This window comes from Bos indicus x Bos taurus, chromosome 13 (assembly GCF_003369695.1).
Source record: "Bos indicus x Bos taurus breed Angus x Brahman F1 hybrid chromosome 13, Bos_hybrid_MaternalHap_v2.0, whole genome shotgun sequence".
Lineage (NCBI taxonomy): Eukaryota > Metazoa > Chordata > Mammalia > Artiodactyla > Bovidae > Bos > Bos indicus x Bos taurus.
The window spans coordinates 43,696,604-43,716,825 of NC_040088.1; the positions used below are offsets into that span (position 1 = coordinate 43,696,604).

The 20,222-nt window shown below is 43.1% G+C and overlaps 1 protein-coding gene across 6 annotated transcripts in view; it reads right to left on the reverse strand.

Annotated features, from left to right (window-relative positions):
• Positions 1-20,222, reverse strand: part of CFAP61 (cilia and flagella associated protein 61) — a 249,888-nt gene that overhangs the window by 210,778 nt on the left and 18,888 nt on the right. For all 6 annotated transcript variants that reach the window (XM_027559593.1, XM_027559592.1, XM_027559595.1 and 3 more), the window contains one exon: positions 5,872-6,004. In XM_027559593.1, the coding sequence (XP_027415394.1) occupies positions 5,872-6,004 (133 nt within the window). The remainder of the gene's footprint in view (positions 1-5,871; positions 6,005-20,222) is intronic.

Consider the following 20,222-nt stretch of genomic DNA (forward strand, 5'->3'; position numbering starts at 1 on the left):
GATGCTCAGCATCACTCTTTATCAGAGAAATGCAAATCAAAACCACTATGAGGTACCATTTCACGCCAGTCAGAATGGCTGTGATCTAAGTCTACAAGCAATAAATGCTGGAGAGGGTGTGGAGAAAAGGGAACCCTCTTACACTGTTGGTGGGAATGCAAACTAGTACAGCCACTATGGAGAACAGTGTGGAGATTCCTTTAAAAAACTGGAAATAGAACTGCCTTATGACCCAGCAATCCCACTGCTGGGCATACACACTAAGGAAACCAGAATTGAAAGAGACACATGTACCCCAATGTTCATCGCAGCACTGTTTATAATAGCCAGGACATGGAAGCAACCTAGATGTCCATCAGCAGACAAATAGATAAGAAAGCCGTGGTACATATACACAATGGAATATCACTCAGCCATTAAAAAGAATACATTTGAATCAGTTCTAATGAGGTGGATGAAACTAGAGCCTATTATACAGAGTGAAGTAAGCCAGAAAGAAAAACACCAATATAGTATACTAATGCATATATATGGAATTTAGAAAGATGGTAACGATAACCCTGTATGCAAGACAGCCAAAGAGACACAGATGTATAGAACAGTCTTTTGGACTCTGTGGGAGAGGGAGAGGGCGGGATGATTCGGGAGAATGGCATTGAAACATGTATAATATCATATATGAAACGAATCGCCAGTCCAGGTTCGATGCAGGATACAGGATGCTTGGGGCTGGTGCACCGGGATGACCCAGAGGGATGGTACGGGGAGGGAGGTGGGAGGGGGGTTCAGGATGGGGAACACGTGTATACCCATGGCGGATTCATGTTGATGTATGGCAAAACCAATACAATATTGTAAAGTAATTAGCCTCCAATTAAAATAAATAAATTTATATTTAAAAAATAAAATAAAAATATAAAAAAAGAAGATATAACAATCACAAATATATTAATATATATCCTCAACATCAGAGCACCTAACTATGATAAGCAAATACTAACAGATCTGAAGGGAGAGATAGACAACAATACAATACTAGCAGGGGACTTCAATAGCTAACTTTCGACAATGGATAGACATCCAGAGAGGAAATCAACCAGGAAACATTAGGCTCGATGCACACGTTAGATAAAACTGACCTAACAAATGTGTACAGAACATCCCATCCAACAGCAGTAGAATACACATCATTCTCAAGAACACATGGAACATTGTCCATGATACAGAATATGAGAGATCACAAAATGAGTCTTAGCACATTCAGTCAGTTCAGTTTAGTCGCTCAGTCGTGTCCGACTCTTTGCGATCCCATGAACTGCAGCGTGCCAGGCCTCCCCGTCCATCACCAACTCCTGGAGTTCACTCAGACTCACGTCCATCGAGTCAGTGATGCCATCCAGCCATCTCATCCTCTGTCGTCCCCTTCTCCTCCTGCCCCCAATCCCTCCCAGCATCAGAGTCTTTTCCAATGAGTCAACTCTTTGCATGAGGTGGCCAAAGTACTGGAGTTTCAGCTTCAGCATCATTCCTTCCAAAGAACACCCAGGACTGATCTCGTTTAGAATGGACTGGTTGGATCTCCTTGCAGTCCAAGGGACTCTCAAGAGTCTTCATTAAAAAGATTTAAATCACACCTAGTATCTTTCCCAACTACAGTGGTATTACCCTAGAAATTAATAGGAGGAAAGCTGAAAATTCACAAGTATATGAAAATTTAATATACTCCTGAACAACTAAGAGGTCAAAGAAGAAATCAAAAGGGAAATTAAAAAAAACCTTGAAACAAACAAAAGTGGAAATACAATAAACCAAAATTTACAGGATACTGCAAAAAGCAGTTCTAAGAAGTAAGTACAATTCCATTCACCATTGCAACGGAAAGAATAAAATACTTAGGAATATATCTACCTAAAGAAACTAAAGACCTATATATAGAAAACTATAAAACACTGGTGAAAGAAATCAAAGAGGACACTAATAGATGGAGAAATATACCATGGTCATGGATTGGAAGAATCAATATAGTGAAAATGAGTATACTACCCAAAGCAATTTATAGATTCAACGCAATCCCTATCAAGCTACCAACAGTATTCTTCACAGAGCTAGAACAAATAATTTCACAATTTGTATGGAAATACAAAAAACCTCGAATAGCCAAAGCGATCTTGAGAAAGAAGAATGGAACTGGAGGAATCAACCTACCTGACTTCAGGCTCTACTACAAAGCCACAGTTATCAAGACAGTATGGTACTGGCACAAAGACAGAAATATTGATCAATGGAATAAAATAGAAAGCCCAGAGATAAATCCACGCACATATGGACACCTTATCTTCGACAAAGGAGGCAAGAATATACAATGGATTAAAGACAATCTCTTTAACAAGTGGTGCTGGGAAATCTGGTCAACCACTTGTAAAAGAATGAAACTGGACCACTTTCTAACACCATACACAAAAATAAACTCAAAATGGATTAAAGATCTAAACGTAAGACCAGAAACTATAAAACTCCTAGAGGAGAACATAGGCAAAACACTCTCCGACATACATCACAGCAGGATCCTCTATGACCCACCTCCCAGAATATTGGAAATAAAAGCAAAAATAAACAAATGGGACCTAATTAACCTTAAAAGCTTCTGCACATCAAAGGAAACTATTAGCAAGGTGAAAAGACAGCCTTCAGAATGGGAGAAAATAATAGCAAATGAAGCAACCGACAAACAACTAATCTCAAAAATATACAAGCAACTCCTACAGCTCAACTCCAGAAAAATAAACGACCCAATCAAAAAATGGGCCAAAGAACTAAATAGACATTTCTCCAAAAAAGACATACAGATGGCTAACAAACACATGAAAAGATGCTCAACATCACTCATTATCAGAGAAATGCAAATCAAAACCACTATGAGGTACCATTTCACACCAGTCAGAATGGCTGCGATCCAAAAGTCTACAAATAATAAATGCTGGAGAGGGTGTGGAGAAAAGGGAACCCTCTTACACTGTTGGTGGGAATGCAAACTAGTACAGCCACTATGGAGAACAGTGTGGAGATTCCTTAAAAAGCTGGAAATAGAACTGCCTTATGATCCAGCAACCCCACTGCTGGGCATACACACTGAGGAAACCAGAAGGGAAAGAGACACATGTACCCCAATGTTCATCGCAGCACTGTTTATAATAGCCAAGACATGGAAGCAACCTAGATGTCCATCAGCAGATGAATGGATAAGAAAGCTGTGGTACATATACACAATGGAGTATTACTCAGCCATTAAAAATAATACATTTGAATCAGTTCTAATGAGGTGGATGAAACTGGAGCCTATTATACAGAGTGAAGTAAGCCAGAAGGAAAAACATAAATACAGTATACTAACGCATATATATGGAATTTAGAAAGATGGTAACAATAACCCGGTGTACGAGACAGCAAAAGAGACACTGATGTATAGAACAGTCTTATGGACTCTGTGGGAGAGGGAGAGGGTGGGAAGATTTGGGAGAATGGCAATGAAACATGTAAAATATCATGTAGGAAACGAGTTGCCAGTCCAGGTTCGATGCATGATGCTGGATGCTTGGGGCTGGTGCACTGGGACGGCCCAGAGGGATGGTATGGGGAGGGAGGAGGGAGGAGGGTTCGGGATGGGGAACACATGTATACCTGTGGCGGATTCATTTTGATATTTGGCAAAACTAATACAATTATGTAAAGTTTAAAAATAAAATAAAATTAGAGGAAAAAAAAAAAAAGAAGTAAGTTTATAGTAGTAAATGCCTACATTAACAAAAAAAAAAGGAAGATTTCAAATAAACAACCTAACTTTACAACCTTTAGAAAAAGACCAAATTAAGAAGCCCAAAATTAGCAGAAGGAAGAAATTAACAAAGAGCAGAGCAGAAATAAATGAAATAGAGACCAGAAAAGTAATCAAAAAGATCTGCAAAACTTAGAGCTGTATTTTTAGACAATAAACAAAACTGACAACCTGTTAGCTAGACTAAGAAAAAGAGAGAACACTCAAAATCTGAAATGGAAGAGTAGGTGTTAAAACTGATTTCATGGATACAAAGGATAAGAGATTACTATGATTAATTATACACCAACAAATTGGATAACCTAAAAGAAACAGACAAATTCCCAGAAACAGATAAGCTACCCAGACTGAATCAGGAGTTGTTAATCAAGGGATACAAATTTCAGGTATAAGATGAATAAGTTCTGGGCATCTACTGTACAGCATGATGATTACAGCTAATAACACTGTATTATATACCTAGGAGTGGTTAAGAGGTAGATCTTAAATGTTTTCACCACAAAAGAAAACGGTATTAATAATTTTGTAACATAATGGAGGTGCTGGCTCACACTAAGGTGGTGATCATTTTGCAAGGTAAGTACATCAGACTAACACACTGTATACCTTAATCTTACACAATGTCATATGTCAATTACATCTCAATAAAACTGGAAAAATAAATACATAAATAAATGCCTTCTCTAAAAAACAAAGAACTGACTTAACTGGATGGGTACAGTGGGATCATTAAAAGCTTATTTGGGTCTGTATGAATCATTTTAACTATCAGGGCTTCTCAGGTGGTAAATGTCTTGAGTCTTCTCAGGAGACTCAAGAGATGGGGGTTCGATCCCAGGGCTGGGAAGATCCCCTGGAGTAGGAAACGGCAACCCACTCTCTTATTCTTGCCTGGAAAATTCCACGGCCAGAGGAACCTGGAGGGCTACAGTCCGTGTGGCTACAGAGTCGGACGCGACTCAGCACATATGCGCGCACACACACACACACACACACAGAGTTTTTGACTCATCGTGTAAGACGTGGTTTTTCAAAATGGTGCTGCTGGGCCCAAATGCTTCCTGACCCTTCTTTCTGTCACTAGCCCGGAGCCAAAGGTCAAATGACAATATTTGAACAAACGTCCTTAAAAGACAACACATAAACCTAAATATGACAAAAAAAAAAAATGAAGTCTTTCAATGCAGAAGAAACAACTATCATGCACTAGTACATCTGAATCTAATTTTTAAGGCTGGTTCTCACCTGAAACTAAACCTCTATGAACATCTAAACTCATCTTATTCTTTTTTTTAAGACGTTAATTTTTTTTTTTAAATGTGGACCATTTTTAGTCTTTATTGAATTTGTTACAATACTGCTTGTTTTATGTTTTGGTTTTTTGGCCACAAGACATATGGGATCTTAAGTCCCCAACTAGGGATTGAATCTGCATCTCCTGTACTGGAAGGTGAAGCCTTAACCACTGGACTACCAGGGAAAGCCCCCATCCTGGCCTTCTTCCGATGTGTCTTCTTCCATCATATAGATCAATGTTTCACCACCTGGACTGCATAAGGGAAGTATACGGGGAGCGTTTTCAAGATACTGACGTGCTCTACCCCCAAAAGATCGATTTCATTGTTCTGACTGCAACCTGGAATCAGGAATTTTTTCTGAGATAGAATTCACGTTCTGAAACTGAGGGTAATAATCCGTTAAATCCATCACACCCGGGGCGCGGCATCACTGATTAAGCTTGCCTTAACTGTTGCTATCTATACAAATGACTTGCACATCCGCCAAGAGGCACATAGCCCAAATGATAAGATGTTTGCCCAAGTTGTTTTCCAGGAACTTGGAGTCAGCTGTGTCTAGTTCAGGCTTGAACCTGTTAAGACTGAGCATCTGGGAGGGCCTCGTAAAACCTGAAAAACCTAGAGCGGGAACCCTGGGGAAGCGGGTGACGTCATGGCTCCAAGGATGTTCCTCGAACCAGGACCAGGGCTGCCCTCCTCTCACCCCTCTCCCGGGTGGGCCCCAGGTGAGTTATCATGCACCTCACACACGACAGCGTGATTCTCCTCGTCTTGGGCCTCGATGAGCTCAGCCAGGAAGTACTCGCCATATGTCTCCTTCAGGATGGTGTCATGGTGTAGGAATATTGGCATGAGGTCATCGTGATCTTCCACCCTGTCAAAGGAAAGGCCTAAATCAGTGTTGGTTCCTCCATCTGCTCCTTTGACCCTGTCTTAAATGCCAGGGATAGAGCAACACACCCAAGAAATGGACTTACATCGTAATGGGGGGAATAGACAAGAATGTAACAAACAAGTCTCCTGGAACATTTCAAAGTGCGACCAATTGCTTTGGGATGGAGAGTGAGGGGGCCAAGGGGTCAGGGATGGGACACCTGAGTGAGACCCAAATGGAGAGATGGGGAGGAAGCTATGTCGAGACCTGGAGGTGGGCTGTACCAGGCAGAAGGGACACGCTCACTGGCTGGGTGCAGACTGCAGGCGCAGCATCACTCGTGAGCCAAAGGACAGGAAGATGGGCACAGCACGTCCCATGTGTGTTTCAAGGAGTACCGTTTCTACAACACTGCTCCCAGCACCCGCTTCCTCCCTTAGAAGAAAACCATAATCTAAAAACACTTTTCTGCCATAGGGTCCCTCATGGATTATCACAGGTAAGACGTAAAGGTTCTGGGAATGACTATGATAAAGACTATTTCCTTCAAGGGGCCCATGGTGCCCTTTGCTCCTGAGATGCCTACTTCCATGGAGGAGGAGATGCTGGTTTGCAGGTAACGAAGCTCTGCTCCCTACCCTGGGCACAACTACCTCAAGCCTCCTTCCCACGACTGCCTGTCATGACCTTGACCCGCAGTGTGGGCAGGGATGGGAGACCCAAGAACCAAGTTTATGGCAGCACAGTGGTGCTGGCCCTTGGCTTTCATTTTGCTGCCATATTACATGTTTGTTTCTTCTTTGTAGCAGATTCTTGATTATGCTATTATATATATATATATATAGAGAGAGAGAGAGAGAGAGAGAGGGAGATTAACGCTATTCTAGTTTTCCTGTCTAGGGTGTTCTTATACATTTTCCTGGTCCTTTTCTTTTAAAAATGTTCCATATTTGTATTGCTTTTCTCATATAACTGATTTGGCTACCAGCCTTTATCCCCCCTCTTCTTTCATTACTCTGCCATCTCATGGGGCTTCTCAGGTGACACTAGTGGTAAAGAATCCACCTGCCAATGTAAGAGACATAAGAGATGCAGGTTTGATCCCTGGGTTGGGATGATATCCCACTCTAACTTCTAGTATGTTCTTTTTGATGTTACTAGCAGCTCCATCTAATGAATGGCAAAGACTCTCCCCTTGACCAGACTCTGACCCGGGACACTTGAAGTCTCTTCTTGACTAATTCTGAGCCCTGGCCTGAATATCTGAACAAATACTAGCAGTTACTTAGGACAGCTCAAGGCCACATCCCTAGGATGATGTGAGACTGCCTTAAAGTGCCTGCCTGAGCAAGCTCAGGTTGCCAGGAGAATTTCCAGCTTGTTCCAGCCCACACCTGTGGTTACCCTGTCTCCCAACATCTGCAGGAGGGCAGGAGCCTGGCTTCTACACTCAGACGAGTCTCATAGAGGCTCTCTCATTTTCACTCTCTCATTTTCTCTTTTTTAAAAATTTTTGATAAAGCCCACTTTATTTCATTAAACTACAGATTGATATTAATGAGCATATATCCTTTTGCCTGGAATGACTTCTATTTGCTTCTATAGGTTAATTGATGTTCATTAGATATGATCACAAGCATACTACACAGTATTTTATGTTTCAACAGATTTTAAATTACATTGTAGCTAATATATATCTATTATTGTATGTAACGTATTATTTCTACTACCTTAAAGTTCATAGCATATAATTGCTTTGTTTTAGTCAAATATCTAATACAGCAGAATAGTTCACTTGCTGACAACACCAGATAATAATTTTCTCAGTCATAATTGCTATTCCCATGGACGGAGGAGCCTGGTAGGCTGCAGTTCATGGGGTCGCTAGAGTCCGACACGACTGAGCAACTTCACTTTCACTTTTCACTTTCATGAATTACAGAAGGAAATGGCAACCCACTCCAGTGTTCTTGCCTGGAGAATCCCAGGGAGGGGAAGCCTGGTTGGCTGCCGTCTATGGGGTCGCACAGAGTCGGACACAACTGAAGCGACGCAGCAGCAGCAGCAGCAGCATTACAAGAAAATACCAATATATTGATTCTAAATAAGAACTTAAAGAATAAGATCACTGCCTGAATTTAAATTTCAGTCTTTTTTCCTTTGGGTCTTCTATGCAGTTTCTTCTTCTCTTAGATACTGCATAATTTGTCATTATAAAAAAATCTTTTTAAAATAAAAACATTTCTATGAGAAACAATCATCATAACATTAAGTTGCTTTTTTTTACTCCAACTATTAGCTATAATGCAATTTTAAAATATAATTTTTCTTGATCTGTATCTCTATGAAGTATCTCTACAATACCCTCAGAATTCAAATTATTACAGTTTGAATTTAAAAGATGATGCAGATTTCAGTTTTCTTGTGAGATTTTGATAATGTTACTTGATTCTTTCTTTTATTCTCCATTGTTGATATCAGCAGACTGTCTGCCCGTTCTGTAGATCACAATATATAATCGAAAGAATAACTCTTGGATCCAATGCTTTAAATTCCTGCAGGATAAACTAATCACATAAATTCCAGATTTTTTTCTCCCTCCCTTCCTTCCCTCTTTTCCTCCCTTCCTTCGTGTAGTATTTTCACTTCAGAAGGCCCAGTCACCTCTGTACAAATGAAAGCTGAGTTTGGTCCACCCTGGACCACACTCCCAATGGAGTTCCCTCCCAGTGGTTATTTAGGATTAAAATCTGTCCTTACCAGAGTCCTGCTTTGTTTGACCTTTGATGTCTGCACACCCTGGAGCCCATAGCCCAGGGGCAACAGTGACAGCCAACGTGGAAGGGACTCCCCCCACCACAGGCACTGACTGCCCCGGGGGTGCCATCGCTAGGCCTGTTTGCCAGGAGTGGCTATGTGGTCCGACGGGGGCCCTCTGGGGAGTGAACCCGCCCCAGCCCTCCAGCCTGCCTCTGACTCCCCTGCTGAGACTACTGCCCAGATCTCCTCACTGTGTGGCCTTGGGGGTCTCACCTACAAGACGGTAGAGACGAGGAGAATCAGGGGGTACAGTGTCCAGACACAGGGAAGCCCTCAAGGTTACTCTCTCGCAGGCATTCAGCCCCCGGCAGCATCTGCTATGGTGCTATTCACATGCCATCCACCACCACCCCCTACCATCCGACACACTCTGAAACCCCTGCCGGCAACCTCCATCTGAGTGCCCAAGCCCTCTGCTGGGAGAGCCAAGAAGGCCCCACTGCATTCAGGACACCCCTCCCTTCCCCACACCACAGCCTGCAGAAGGGCGCTGCTAACAGAGGTGGCTTTTCTCTGTAAACAGAGTCCTCAGTGATAGTACTTAAAAAAAAAGATTCTAGGCTAGAATAGACAACCAATCCATTTTCAAATATCTTGCCAAAAATTAAAGCCCCCACCAATATTTTTTTAAGAATTTAAAAAATATTGATTTATTATTTAGACTGTGCCGGGTCTTAGTTGCAGCATGTGAACTCTTAGTTGCGGCATGTGGGATCTAGTTCCCTGACCAGGGATTGAACCCGGGTCCCCCCGCACTGGAACTGCAAAATCTTTAATGCCTGGACCACCAGGGAAGTCCCAATATTAGTTCAGTTCAATTCAGTCACTCAGTTGTGTCTGACTCTTTGTGACCCCATGGACTGCAAGATGCCAGGCTTCCCTGTCCATCACCATCTCCTGGAGCTTGCTCAAACTCATGTCCATTAAGTCAGTGATGCCATCCAACCATCTCATCCTCTGTCATCCCCTTCTACTCCTGCCTTCCACTTTCCCAGCATCAAGGTATTTTCCAATGAGTCAGTTCTTCGCATAAGATGGCCCAAGTATTGGAGTTTCAGCTTCAACATCAGTCCTTCCAATGAATGTTCAGGATTGATTTCCTTTAGGATGGACTGGTTGGATCTCCTTGAAGTCCAAGGGACTCTCAAGAGTCTTCTCCAACACCACAGTTCAAAAGTATCAATTCTTCAGTGCTCAGCTTTCTTTATAGTCCAACTCTCACATCCATACATGACTATTGGAAAAACCATAGCTTTGACTAGATGGACTTTTGTCAGCAAAGTAATGTCTCTGCTTTTTAATATGCTGTCTAGGTTGGTCATAGCTTTTCTTCAAGAGGTAATTATTTTAAATTATGTGAAAGTAATTCAATATCCTAATCATTTTAAGAGAACAGAGACAGCTATCACTCAGAGAACTCCAAAATCAACTGTGTACCATGGGTTTTTATCCATATGATGGACACAAAAACACTACTTCGTGGTATAAAAATCAAGAATAAAGGCTCAGAGAGACCCAGGGCCGAATGCCTAATCATGAGCCCTCGGCAGCCTGTGAACAAAGTGATTCATAATCACACCTCAGTACTTATTCTTCTGGGAAAAAGAAGAAAAAAAATCCAAGCTGTGGAGCTCCGAAGAGTCTCTCCCTTAAGCCCGTCCCCAAAATGTATAAAGAGGAACCTGCTCTGCAAGCATGTTCCTTGGGGTAATCGATGGTTTATGCTCTTGCATCAGCCCCGGTGCTAATGATAAGGTATGACATCAGCCTCTCGTAGTCTCAAATGGCATGTAACAAAGACTAACCCCTTGGAAATAAGACACCCCAGCTACCGAAAACAACTCATTCAGGAAAGTGTTTCAATTTGTGCACTGCCTGCTCAGAAGGTAAAGACTCTGCCTGCAATGCAGGAGACCGGAGTTCGATCCCTGTGTTGAGAAGATCCTCTGGAGAAAGAAATGGTAACCTACTCCAGCAGTCTTGCCTGGAGAATTCCATGGACAGAGGAGCCTGGGAGGTTACAGTCCATGGGGTTGCAAAGAGTCAGACACAACTGAGCAACTTTCACTTTCACTTTGCCACTCAGATAGGAGGAAAGCCACTTCTCCTGGAGCCGTTGGGCACAGCAGGGCCACGTGGCCAGCACCTCCATGACCCCCAGTGTTTAGGTGGTGATGACTCAGAAGGTTACAGTTGATCAACACAAAGTATTGACACACGGGGAAGACGCTGCTGAGTAAGCAGTAACCTTCCTTTACTCTTGCAGCTGTTATGAGGCTTGGAGTGGACGACGACCCCCATGCTATGGAACTAGTTACAGACTATTTTATTTTAACCTGTTTGGAGGAAACAAAAGGCCCTTCCCATAGAAACTGGTTTGATCCCTCAGGCCCCTAAATGCCCATCAGACTCTGAGAACCATGCCAGATGAAAGCAGGCTGGAATCCAAAGCTGAAGAAAATCAACAGCCTCTCAGGACACCTGGCTTGGGGTCCGGTGTCCCGGAAGCCCTGGAGAAGGCAAGGTGAAGGAGGACAGGGACCTGTGGGCTCTTGCTGGCTTCCTGGGAGGTGGGGAGGAGGAAGAACAGGTTCACTCCCCACCTCCTCCGTGTTAGTGAGGAGGGCTTTCAAGGAACAGCGTGATGCCAGACCCCAGGGCACTTGCCCAGCTGCTGGCATGGTCCCTTGGTGGCAGGTGGCTCCCTCATCATCCTGACCCCTCTTCTGCAGCATCAAGTGTGGAAGAGAGCCCTCAGGAGGCTTCCCTGGACAGGGAGGTGCACGTTGTTTCCTTGCCAGCAAAGAAGCCGCTGCAAACGCATAGATGGAAAGCTCATGCTCACGGGCTGTAAACGACGGCTGCAGCCCACCTTTGTGTTCGGGATACTGGCACAGCTTCCTCTCTGCTGCCTGAAGGCATCTGCCACAGCCGGAGAGGATCTGCATGATTAGCGAGACTTGAGAATGTGCCATTGGAAAAGGGATTCTGATGTCACTTTAAACGCCATAAATATTGTATTTCTTCAAGCCTGAGAGTGCGTGCATATATGTGTGTATGCGGAGGGGGTGTCCCTGGTGGCTCAGCGGGAAAGAACCCACCTGACAATGCAGGAGATGCACTTTTGATCCCCTGGAGGAGGAAATTGCAACCCACTCCAGTATTCTTGCCTGGAAATGCCATTCTTGCCGGGAAATCCCATGGACAGAGGAGCCTGGAGGGCTACAGTCCGTGGGGTCACAAACATTTGGACAAGACTGAGTGACCAAACAATATTCTTTAAGAAATCAGTGAAGACAGAAAAATTCAGAGAATCCAGTTTAGTGGTCGTGCTAAAGAATGCCGCGTATTTGCTTAAACCAACCCCTAACACAACTGGTTTTAATTTGGAGTTGGAGAACCTACAGTAGCTGCCAACTTGGCACCCAGATTTTTCTTTTTATTCAGACGTGTGAAACAAAGCACCTTTTTCTTTCCAAGATCTCTTGTGACCTCTAGTGGTCTTCTCTCGGAGAATCATATCCATCATTTCTAAACTGTATGTTCCATTCAAAACTTTAAAATGGGTTTTGGAACCCTTTAGCCTCTGCTCATTGGAAAATGTCATGATTTTAACAAGTTGTGGAGGACTTCGGGATAACTTCAAAGCACATTTGGGCCAGCTAGAGGCTCCTGAACTTCCACCACTGCGATCTGATCTACATTGGCACATCTCTGCTCCAGTTGGACTGTGAACCAAATTCTATCTGCTGGGTCACTTATCAGGACCCAGGAAGACCAGTGGGGAAATTCCGAACTGCCCCACATATTCTTTTTGAATCCTTTAGTATATTTATCACTCAAACATCAGAATGTTTATTTACATGAAATTGCTTAGAAGTCAAGCTTAAGTGGATTCCTAAAAAATCATGAGACTATCAAACGCTTAATAAAAATAACTGCTTTAAAAGGTGAAAAGTTAGCATTTTAAAAACACCAATCTTAAAAGTCCTAATTTTTTCATCTATTTTAAATAGCAATAATGCTGACCTAACTTAATTTCTGTTATTAGCAAAAAATGCAGTATTATATTAAGGAAACTTTAAGTTACTTTCAGTTCAGTTCAATTCAGTCACTCAGTCATGTCCGACTCTTTGCGACCCCATGAATCGCAGCACGCCAGGCCTCCCTGTCCATCACCAACTCCTGGAGTTCACCCAAACTCATGTCCATCAAGTCGGTGATGCCATCCAGCCATCTCATCCTCTGTTGCCCCCTTCTCCTCCTGCCCCCAATCCCTCCCAGTAGTGATTTCATGTAGCATATTTGGCATCTATCGACCTGGGGAGTTCCTCTTTCAGTATCCTATCATTTTGCCTTTTCATACTGTTCATGGGGTTCTCAAGGCAAGAATACTGAAGTGGTTTGCCATTCCCTTCTCCGGTGGACCACATTCTGTCAGACCTCTCCACCATGACCTATCCGTCTTGGGTGTAAGTTTCTTTACAACCCTGATTGACGGCACGATTATAATCCTTACCTTGGTAAGTACTCTCCCAACCTCGTGAGGACTTGAAAAAGGTAGGTTTCTTCCCAGAAAGCCCATTTCAATAGTTTCTACATCTGAGAACATCTCAAATCCACCAGCAGTGATGAATCAAGTCCATGATAGGTAATAAAGGTGTGTCTAGAAGCAGCTGTGCTTTCCTTCATATTTCATACAAAATACAGAACAGTAACTGTGATCATTAGTTTCTAAGTAGAAGGGGACACTACAGCACAATACAGATGAGTCAAAGAAATGGGACTGGGGATGATCACATCAGTATGCTGGCTCTGAATATGTTGCTAGGTAAACAGCAGAAGTATAATCATATCCCCAAACCCTTCACTGGTTTGTTGTCTTAAGGATTGTGTTCTTCACTATTAATTATCAGTGCAAGTAACAACAGATGATACAGATGTCAGAAAATAAATGTAGGGGAAACGAGAAATGAGGCAGCCTAAGTGGATGCATGGCCGCACCCATCTAACTCCAAAATGGTTTTTTCCTGCATCATTAAGGAGGGAGCTTGTCCACATGAGTGCTGTTTCCATATATCTGAAGAACTACGCCTGCAGGTGTCAAAACTCGAATTGGGACACTGTGGAGGGAGGACCTCCTAAGCTGTGCCACCACCCCCACCTGCAAGCAAAAACACTAATTCTAACGACACCATAACTGCCTCTACATTTCAGTGCTACCCCCCAAATTCTCTTCTTATAAGCATCCCTCCCTCTCTACAAAGAACCCCCTGTCATCTCTTGGCCACCAGGACCACGTTCCTCTCGTGAACTACTTTTGGCAGATTTTCTGGACAGCTCACTCTCAGAGGGAGGCTAAATAAGCAAGACCTCAGGGAAAAGGGGAAATGGGAGGTTTAGTTCAGGCTGAGGGGAAGGTTGGCGTTCGTAACATTCAAGTTTGCAAGAGTAAAAGGAAGAAAGGAAGGAGGAGGTGGGAAGACGAGAACTGGGGAGACCAGCTCCTGACCCCCAGTTCCCGTGTGCTCCTAGGAGCCAGCGCTGGGCGGGGCACACCCTACAGTGGGCTTCTCGAGCCACCTGCGTCCTGAAGTGGCAGAAGCCGCATCACTGAGTTAGCCAAGATGCCACTTACTTTTTACACAATGGAAGAAACAGGTGATTTTTCTCCCCCATAATTCATTTATTTTGTAACTGGATGTTTTTACCTCTTAATCTCCCTCGCTTACTCCACTCATTCCCCACCCCCCCAAACAAACACCAGAAACAGGGGATTTTGAGATAGGCAGCTTCCGTACATGTCAACGTCAGCATTAGATTTATCTATAATTTTCCATTATAATAACGTCTTGATGAATATCTATGTCAAAAAAACATAAGCTTTAAAATTCCCCAAGGAAATAACAATTTGCACAATCCAAATTCCATATACTTTTCGTATACATTTTAAGAGAATTCAGAGTGTGGAGGTTTGGGGAGACTGGAAGAGGCATGGAAGCCCTGAGCCCTTCCCCACATCCTGCCTTGTGCATTTCGTCCATCAGCTGACATTTCTTTAATGGATATAGAATTATTCAATTATTACCATCTTTACAATGAGTGTAGGTAGTTTGTGTTTTTCAGGGAATAGGAAACATTTTAGATGATTATATTTATCTAAACAATTCAGATAAGCATTTTATCTAAATTGTTGAATTTATAGAATTGAATCTTTTCAGTGTCTGTAAAATGAAGTTTACAGTGAAAAGTTAAAGTTACTCAGTTGTGTCTGACTCTTTGCTACCCCACGGACTCTACAGTCCATGGAATTCTCTAGGCCAGAATACTGGTGTGGGTGGCCTCTCCCTTCTCCAGGGGATCTTCCCAACCCAGGGATCGAACCCAGGTCTCCTGCATTGCAGGCAGATTCTTTACCAACTGAGCTATCAGGGAAGCCCCTCAATGTCTGTAGGATCTGTACTAATATCACTTCTTTCAATCCTGCTATTGGTAGTAAGTCTACTCTCCTTTTCTTTTTGCTTGATAAGTTTGGCTAGGAGTTCATCAGTTTTATTCATCTCATCTGTGTCTTTTAAAATGCCAAATCCAACGGTCTCTTTTTTGTAATCAAATTATTTGATCTCCCTACAAATTATTTGATTTGCCACTTTAAGAGTCTTTGACTTCTGTGACTCTCTTCCAATTTTCTTTATTATTGTTAAGAGTTTCATCTTTCAAAATTCTGCTCTAATTCTCTGCTTTTTACTTTAAAATACCCCCCTAAACTAGACCATCTCTTTTGTTCTCACGATCTCCTCAAACTCTCTCCTCTACATATAGCACTGTTATTTTTACCTTTGGTTAATGAATCCACCATTCCCCAGTTCAGATCAGTTGCTCAGTCGAGTCTGACTCTTTGAAAACCCATGGACTGCAGCACACTAGGCCTCCCTGTCCATCACCAACTCCCAGAGTATACTCAAACTAACGTCCATTGAATCGGTGATGCCATCCAACCATCTCATTCTCTGTCGTCCCCTTCTCCTCCTGCCTTCAATCTTTCCCAGCATCAGGGTCTTCTAAAATGAGTCAGTTCTTCACATCAGGTGGCCAAAGTATTGGTTTCAGCTTCAACATCAGTCCTTTCAATGAATATTCAGGACTGATTTTCTTTAGGATGGACTGGTTGGATCTCCTTGCAGTCCAAGGGACTCACAAGAGTCTTTTCCAACGCCACAGTTCAAAAGTACCAATTCTTCAGTGCTCAGCTTTGTTTATGGTCCAACTCTCACATCCATACATGACTACTGGAAAAACCAAAGCTTTGACTAGATGGACCTTCGTTGCAAATAATGTCTCTGCTTTTTAATATGCTGTCTAGGTTGGTCATAACTTTTCTTCCAAGGAGCAAGTGACTTTTAATTTCATGGCTGCAGTCACCATCTGCAGTGATTTTGGAGCCCCCCAAAATAAAGTCTGTCACTGTTTCCATTGTTTTCCCATCTATTTGCCATGAAGTGATGGGACCAGATGCCATGATCTTAGTTTTCTGAATGTTGAGTTTTAAGCCAACTTTTTCACTCTCCTCTTTCACTTTCATCAAGAGGCTCTTTAGTTCTTCGCTTTCTGCCATAAGGGTGGTTTCATCTGCATATTGAGGTTATTGATATTTCTCCTGGCAATCTTGATTCCAGCTTGTGCTTCTTCCAGCCCAGCATTTCTCATGATGTACTCTGCATATAAGTTAAATAAGCAGGGTGACAATACCAGTCTGTTGTTCCATGTCCAGTTCTAAGTGTTGCTTCCTGACCTGCATACAGATTTCTCAGGAGGCAGGTAAGGTGGTCTGGTAGTCCCATCTCTTTCAGAATTTCCCACAGTTTGTTGTGATCCACACAGTCAAAGGCTTTAGCATAGTCAATAAAGCAGAAATAGATGTTTTTCTGGAACTCTCTTGCTTTTTCGATGATCCAGTGGATGTTGGCAGTTTTATCTCTGTTTCTACTGCCTTTTCTAAATTCAGCTTGAACATCTGTAAGTTCATGGTTCACGTACTGTTGAAGCCTGGCTTGGAGAATTTTGAGCACTACTTTGCTAGCACGTGAGATGAGTGCAATTGTGTGGTAGTTTGAGCATTCTGTGGCATTGCCTTTCTTTGAGATTGGAATGAAAACTGACCTTTCCAGTCCTGTGGTCACTGCTAAGTTTTCCAAATTTGCTGGCATATTGAGTGCAGCACTTTCACAGCATCATCTTTTAGGATTTGGAATAGTTCAACTGGAATTCCATCACCTCCACTAGCTTTGTTAGTAGTGAAGCTTCCCAAGGCCTACTTAACTTCGAATTCCAGGATGTCTGGCTCTAGGTAAGTGATCACACCATCGTGATTATCTGGGTCATGAAGATCTTTTTTGTATAGTTCTTCTGTGTATTCTTGCCACCTCTTCTTAATATCTTCTGCTTCTGTTAGGTCCATACCATTTCTGTCTGGTCATAGCAAACACCCTCTTCCAACAATACAAGAGAAGACTCTATACATGGACATCACCAGATGGTCAATACCAAAATCAGATTGATTATATTCTTTGCATGCAAAGATGGAGAAGCTCTATACAGTCAGCAAAAACAAGACTAGGAGCTGACTGTGGCTCAGATCATGAACTCCTCATTGCCAAATTCCTACTTAAATCGATGAAATTAGGGAAAACCACTAGACCATTCAGGTATAACCTAAATCAAATCCTGTAGGATTATACAGTGGAAGTGACAAATAGATTCAAGGGATTCGATCTGATAGAGTGCCTGAAGAACTATGGACAGAGGTTCATGACATCGTATAGGAGGCAGGGATCAAGACCATCCCCAAGAAAAGGAAATGCAAAAAGGCAAAATGATTGTCTGAGGAGGCCTTACAAATAGCTGTGAAAAGAAGAGAAATGAAAGGCAAAGGAGAAAAGGAAAGATATACCTATCTGAATGGAGAGTTCCAAAGAATATAAAGGAGAGTTAAGAAAGCCTTCCTCGGTGACCAATGCAAAGAAATAGAGGAAAACAGTAGAATGGGGAAGACCAGAGGTCTCCTCAAGAAAATTAGAGATATCAAGGGAACATTTCATGCAAAGATGGGGACAATAAAGGACAGAAATGGTATGGACCTAACAGAAGCAAAAGATATTAAGAAAAGGTGGCAAGAATACACCAGCCCCCACTAACCTTGAAAATCCTGCATCACCATCAACTCGTTCTCATTCTTCAACTTCTCTATACAACTGGCAACCAAACTGCACCCTCCATCTCAATCATTTCTTTGCATCTATGCAACTGCCTTGGTCCATTCCGCGACCTGGACCTCTGACTGGTCACTGCCTGAATTCTAGCTGGCATCACTCTTGGCCAGACTGTTCTGTGCTACTCCCCTGCAAGTCACTGACCACAGGAAAACCAGTTATTCTTTGACATACAGTCCACACCACGTCTTTCTTCAGTGCTCCCTGCTGGTTCCGAGTTGAAGTCTGCGCATTTCGGTTGCGTGCTTCCTCATAACTGCCCACCTGCCTAATGCTCTCTTGCCTTCATGCCTTTGCCCATCCTGTCCATCTGGCTGAACTCTGACTCATCTCCCCTGACTAGAGTCAGAGGCTACCTTCTCTGTGAAGCCTCTTTTTCATTTACATTTCCCCCACTGAGATATAATAACATAGTGTAAAATGCACAGGTATTAAAAGTTGATGACTTCTGTCAGCTGCATGCACCCTAATCAATCCACAGAGCATGGTCTCCCCATCCTGTCCCTCCACCATACTCTTGTCTCTGCCAGAGGCATCTGTTGATCTGGCTTCTGCCATTTTGTACATCATACAAACAGCATACAGTCTTTGTTTCCATGTCTGTATTCTTTCACTCAGCATAAACTTTCTGAGCCTGGTCCATGCTACTGTGTATGCATATGTGCTCAGTCACTTCAGTCCTGTCTGCCTCTTTGTGACCCCAAGAACTGTGCTCCACCAGGCCCCTCTGTCCATGGAATTCTCCAGGCAAGAATACTGGAGTGGGTTGCCATGCCCTCCTCCAGAGGATCTTCCCAACCAAGGGATTGAACCTACATCACCTGTGTCTCTTGCATTGCAGGTGGATTCTTTACACACTGACCCACTGACCCACCTGGGAAGCCCACTACTGTGTATATCTGTAGTTTATTCCATTTCATTGCTGAGTAGTATCCATTGCACAGAGGGACTGCAGTTTGGTGGACATTTAGATTTTGGAGAGTCTAGGGGTGGTATGAAGCTGTCTTGATCCCTCTCTGTCCTTCCCTCCTCCAAGCTATGAAACATTACAGCTTGTAAGTGGATCTGTCTCCCCCACTTAACTCTAACAATATTAGTAACAATGTTTAATTTCCTTGGGCACCTACATGTGATGGGCAGTGTGCTGAGTGCTTGATTTCTGTCAGTTCATCCCATCACTACAACAGTCCCATGTTGCATACAATATCTTCACATCCACTGACAGAGATGAAATCAAGGCCTGCAGAGGCCCGGTTCCTTGTTTAAGTTAACTCATCTGGAGAGGAGTAAAACCAAGATCAAGATCTACCTCTACCTGATGTCATTATTACAAATTCATGATACTACAAGCCTGGTAAATAGTAGGCTCTCCCTGAATGTTCAGCACTGATTTTCTTTAGGATTGACTGGTTTGATCTCCTTGTAGTCCAAGAGACTCTTGCTTTTTAAAAATTGAGATTTTATACTTTCTAAAGAAACCGAGTACTTATCCAATATGGCAATGATGGGAATTCTCTAGCAATATAGTAGTTAGGACTCTATCCATCCACTGCAAGGGGCATGGACTCAATTCCTGGTTGGGGAACTGAGAGCCCGCAAGCTACATGGTGTGGCCAAACCCCACCCCCCCAAAAAAAACAGGAACTTTCCTGGTAAGTGGTTAGGACTTCATGCTTCCAATGCAGGGGGTGAGGGTTTGATCCTTGAAGCCTCTTTGTGGCTCAGACGGTAAAGAGTCTGCCTGCAATTCAGGAGACCCAGGTTCAATCCCTGGGTTGGGAAGATCCCCTGGAGAAGGGAATGGCAACCCACTCCAGTAATCTTGCCTGGAAAATCCCATGGATGGAGGAGCCTGGAAGGTACAGTCCATGGGGTCGCAAAGAGTCAGACATGACTGAGCGACTTCACTTTCACTTTATTTCTGGGGAACTAAGATCCCATATACAGTTGGGCAACACCAGAAACAAACAAAGCACATGAAAAAACACAACGAACAAACACAACCCATGAATATGGTGGGATTCCCCTAGCAGTCCTGTGGATGGGACTTGGCCTTCCAATGCAGGGGGCGCAGGTTTGATCCCTGGTCGGGGATCTAAGATCCCACATGCCTCCAGGCCAAAAGACCA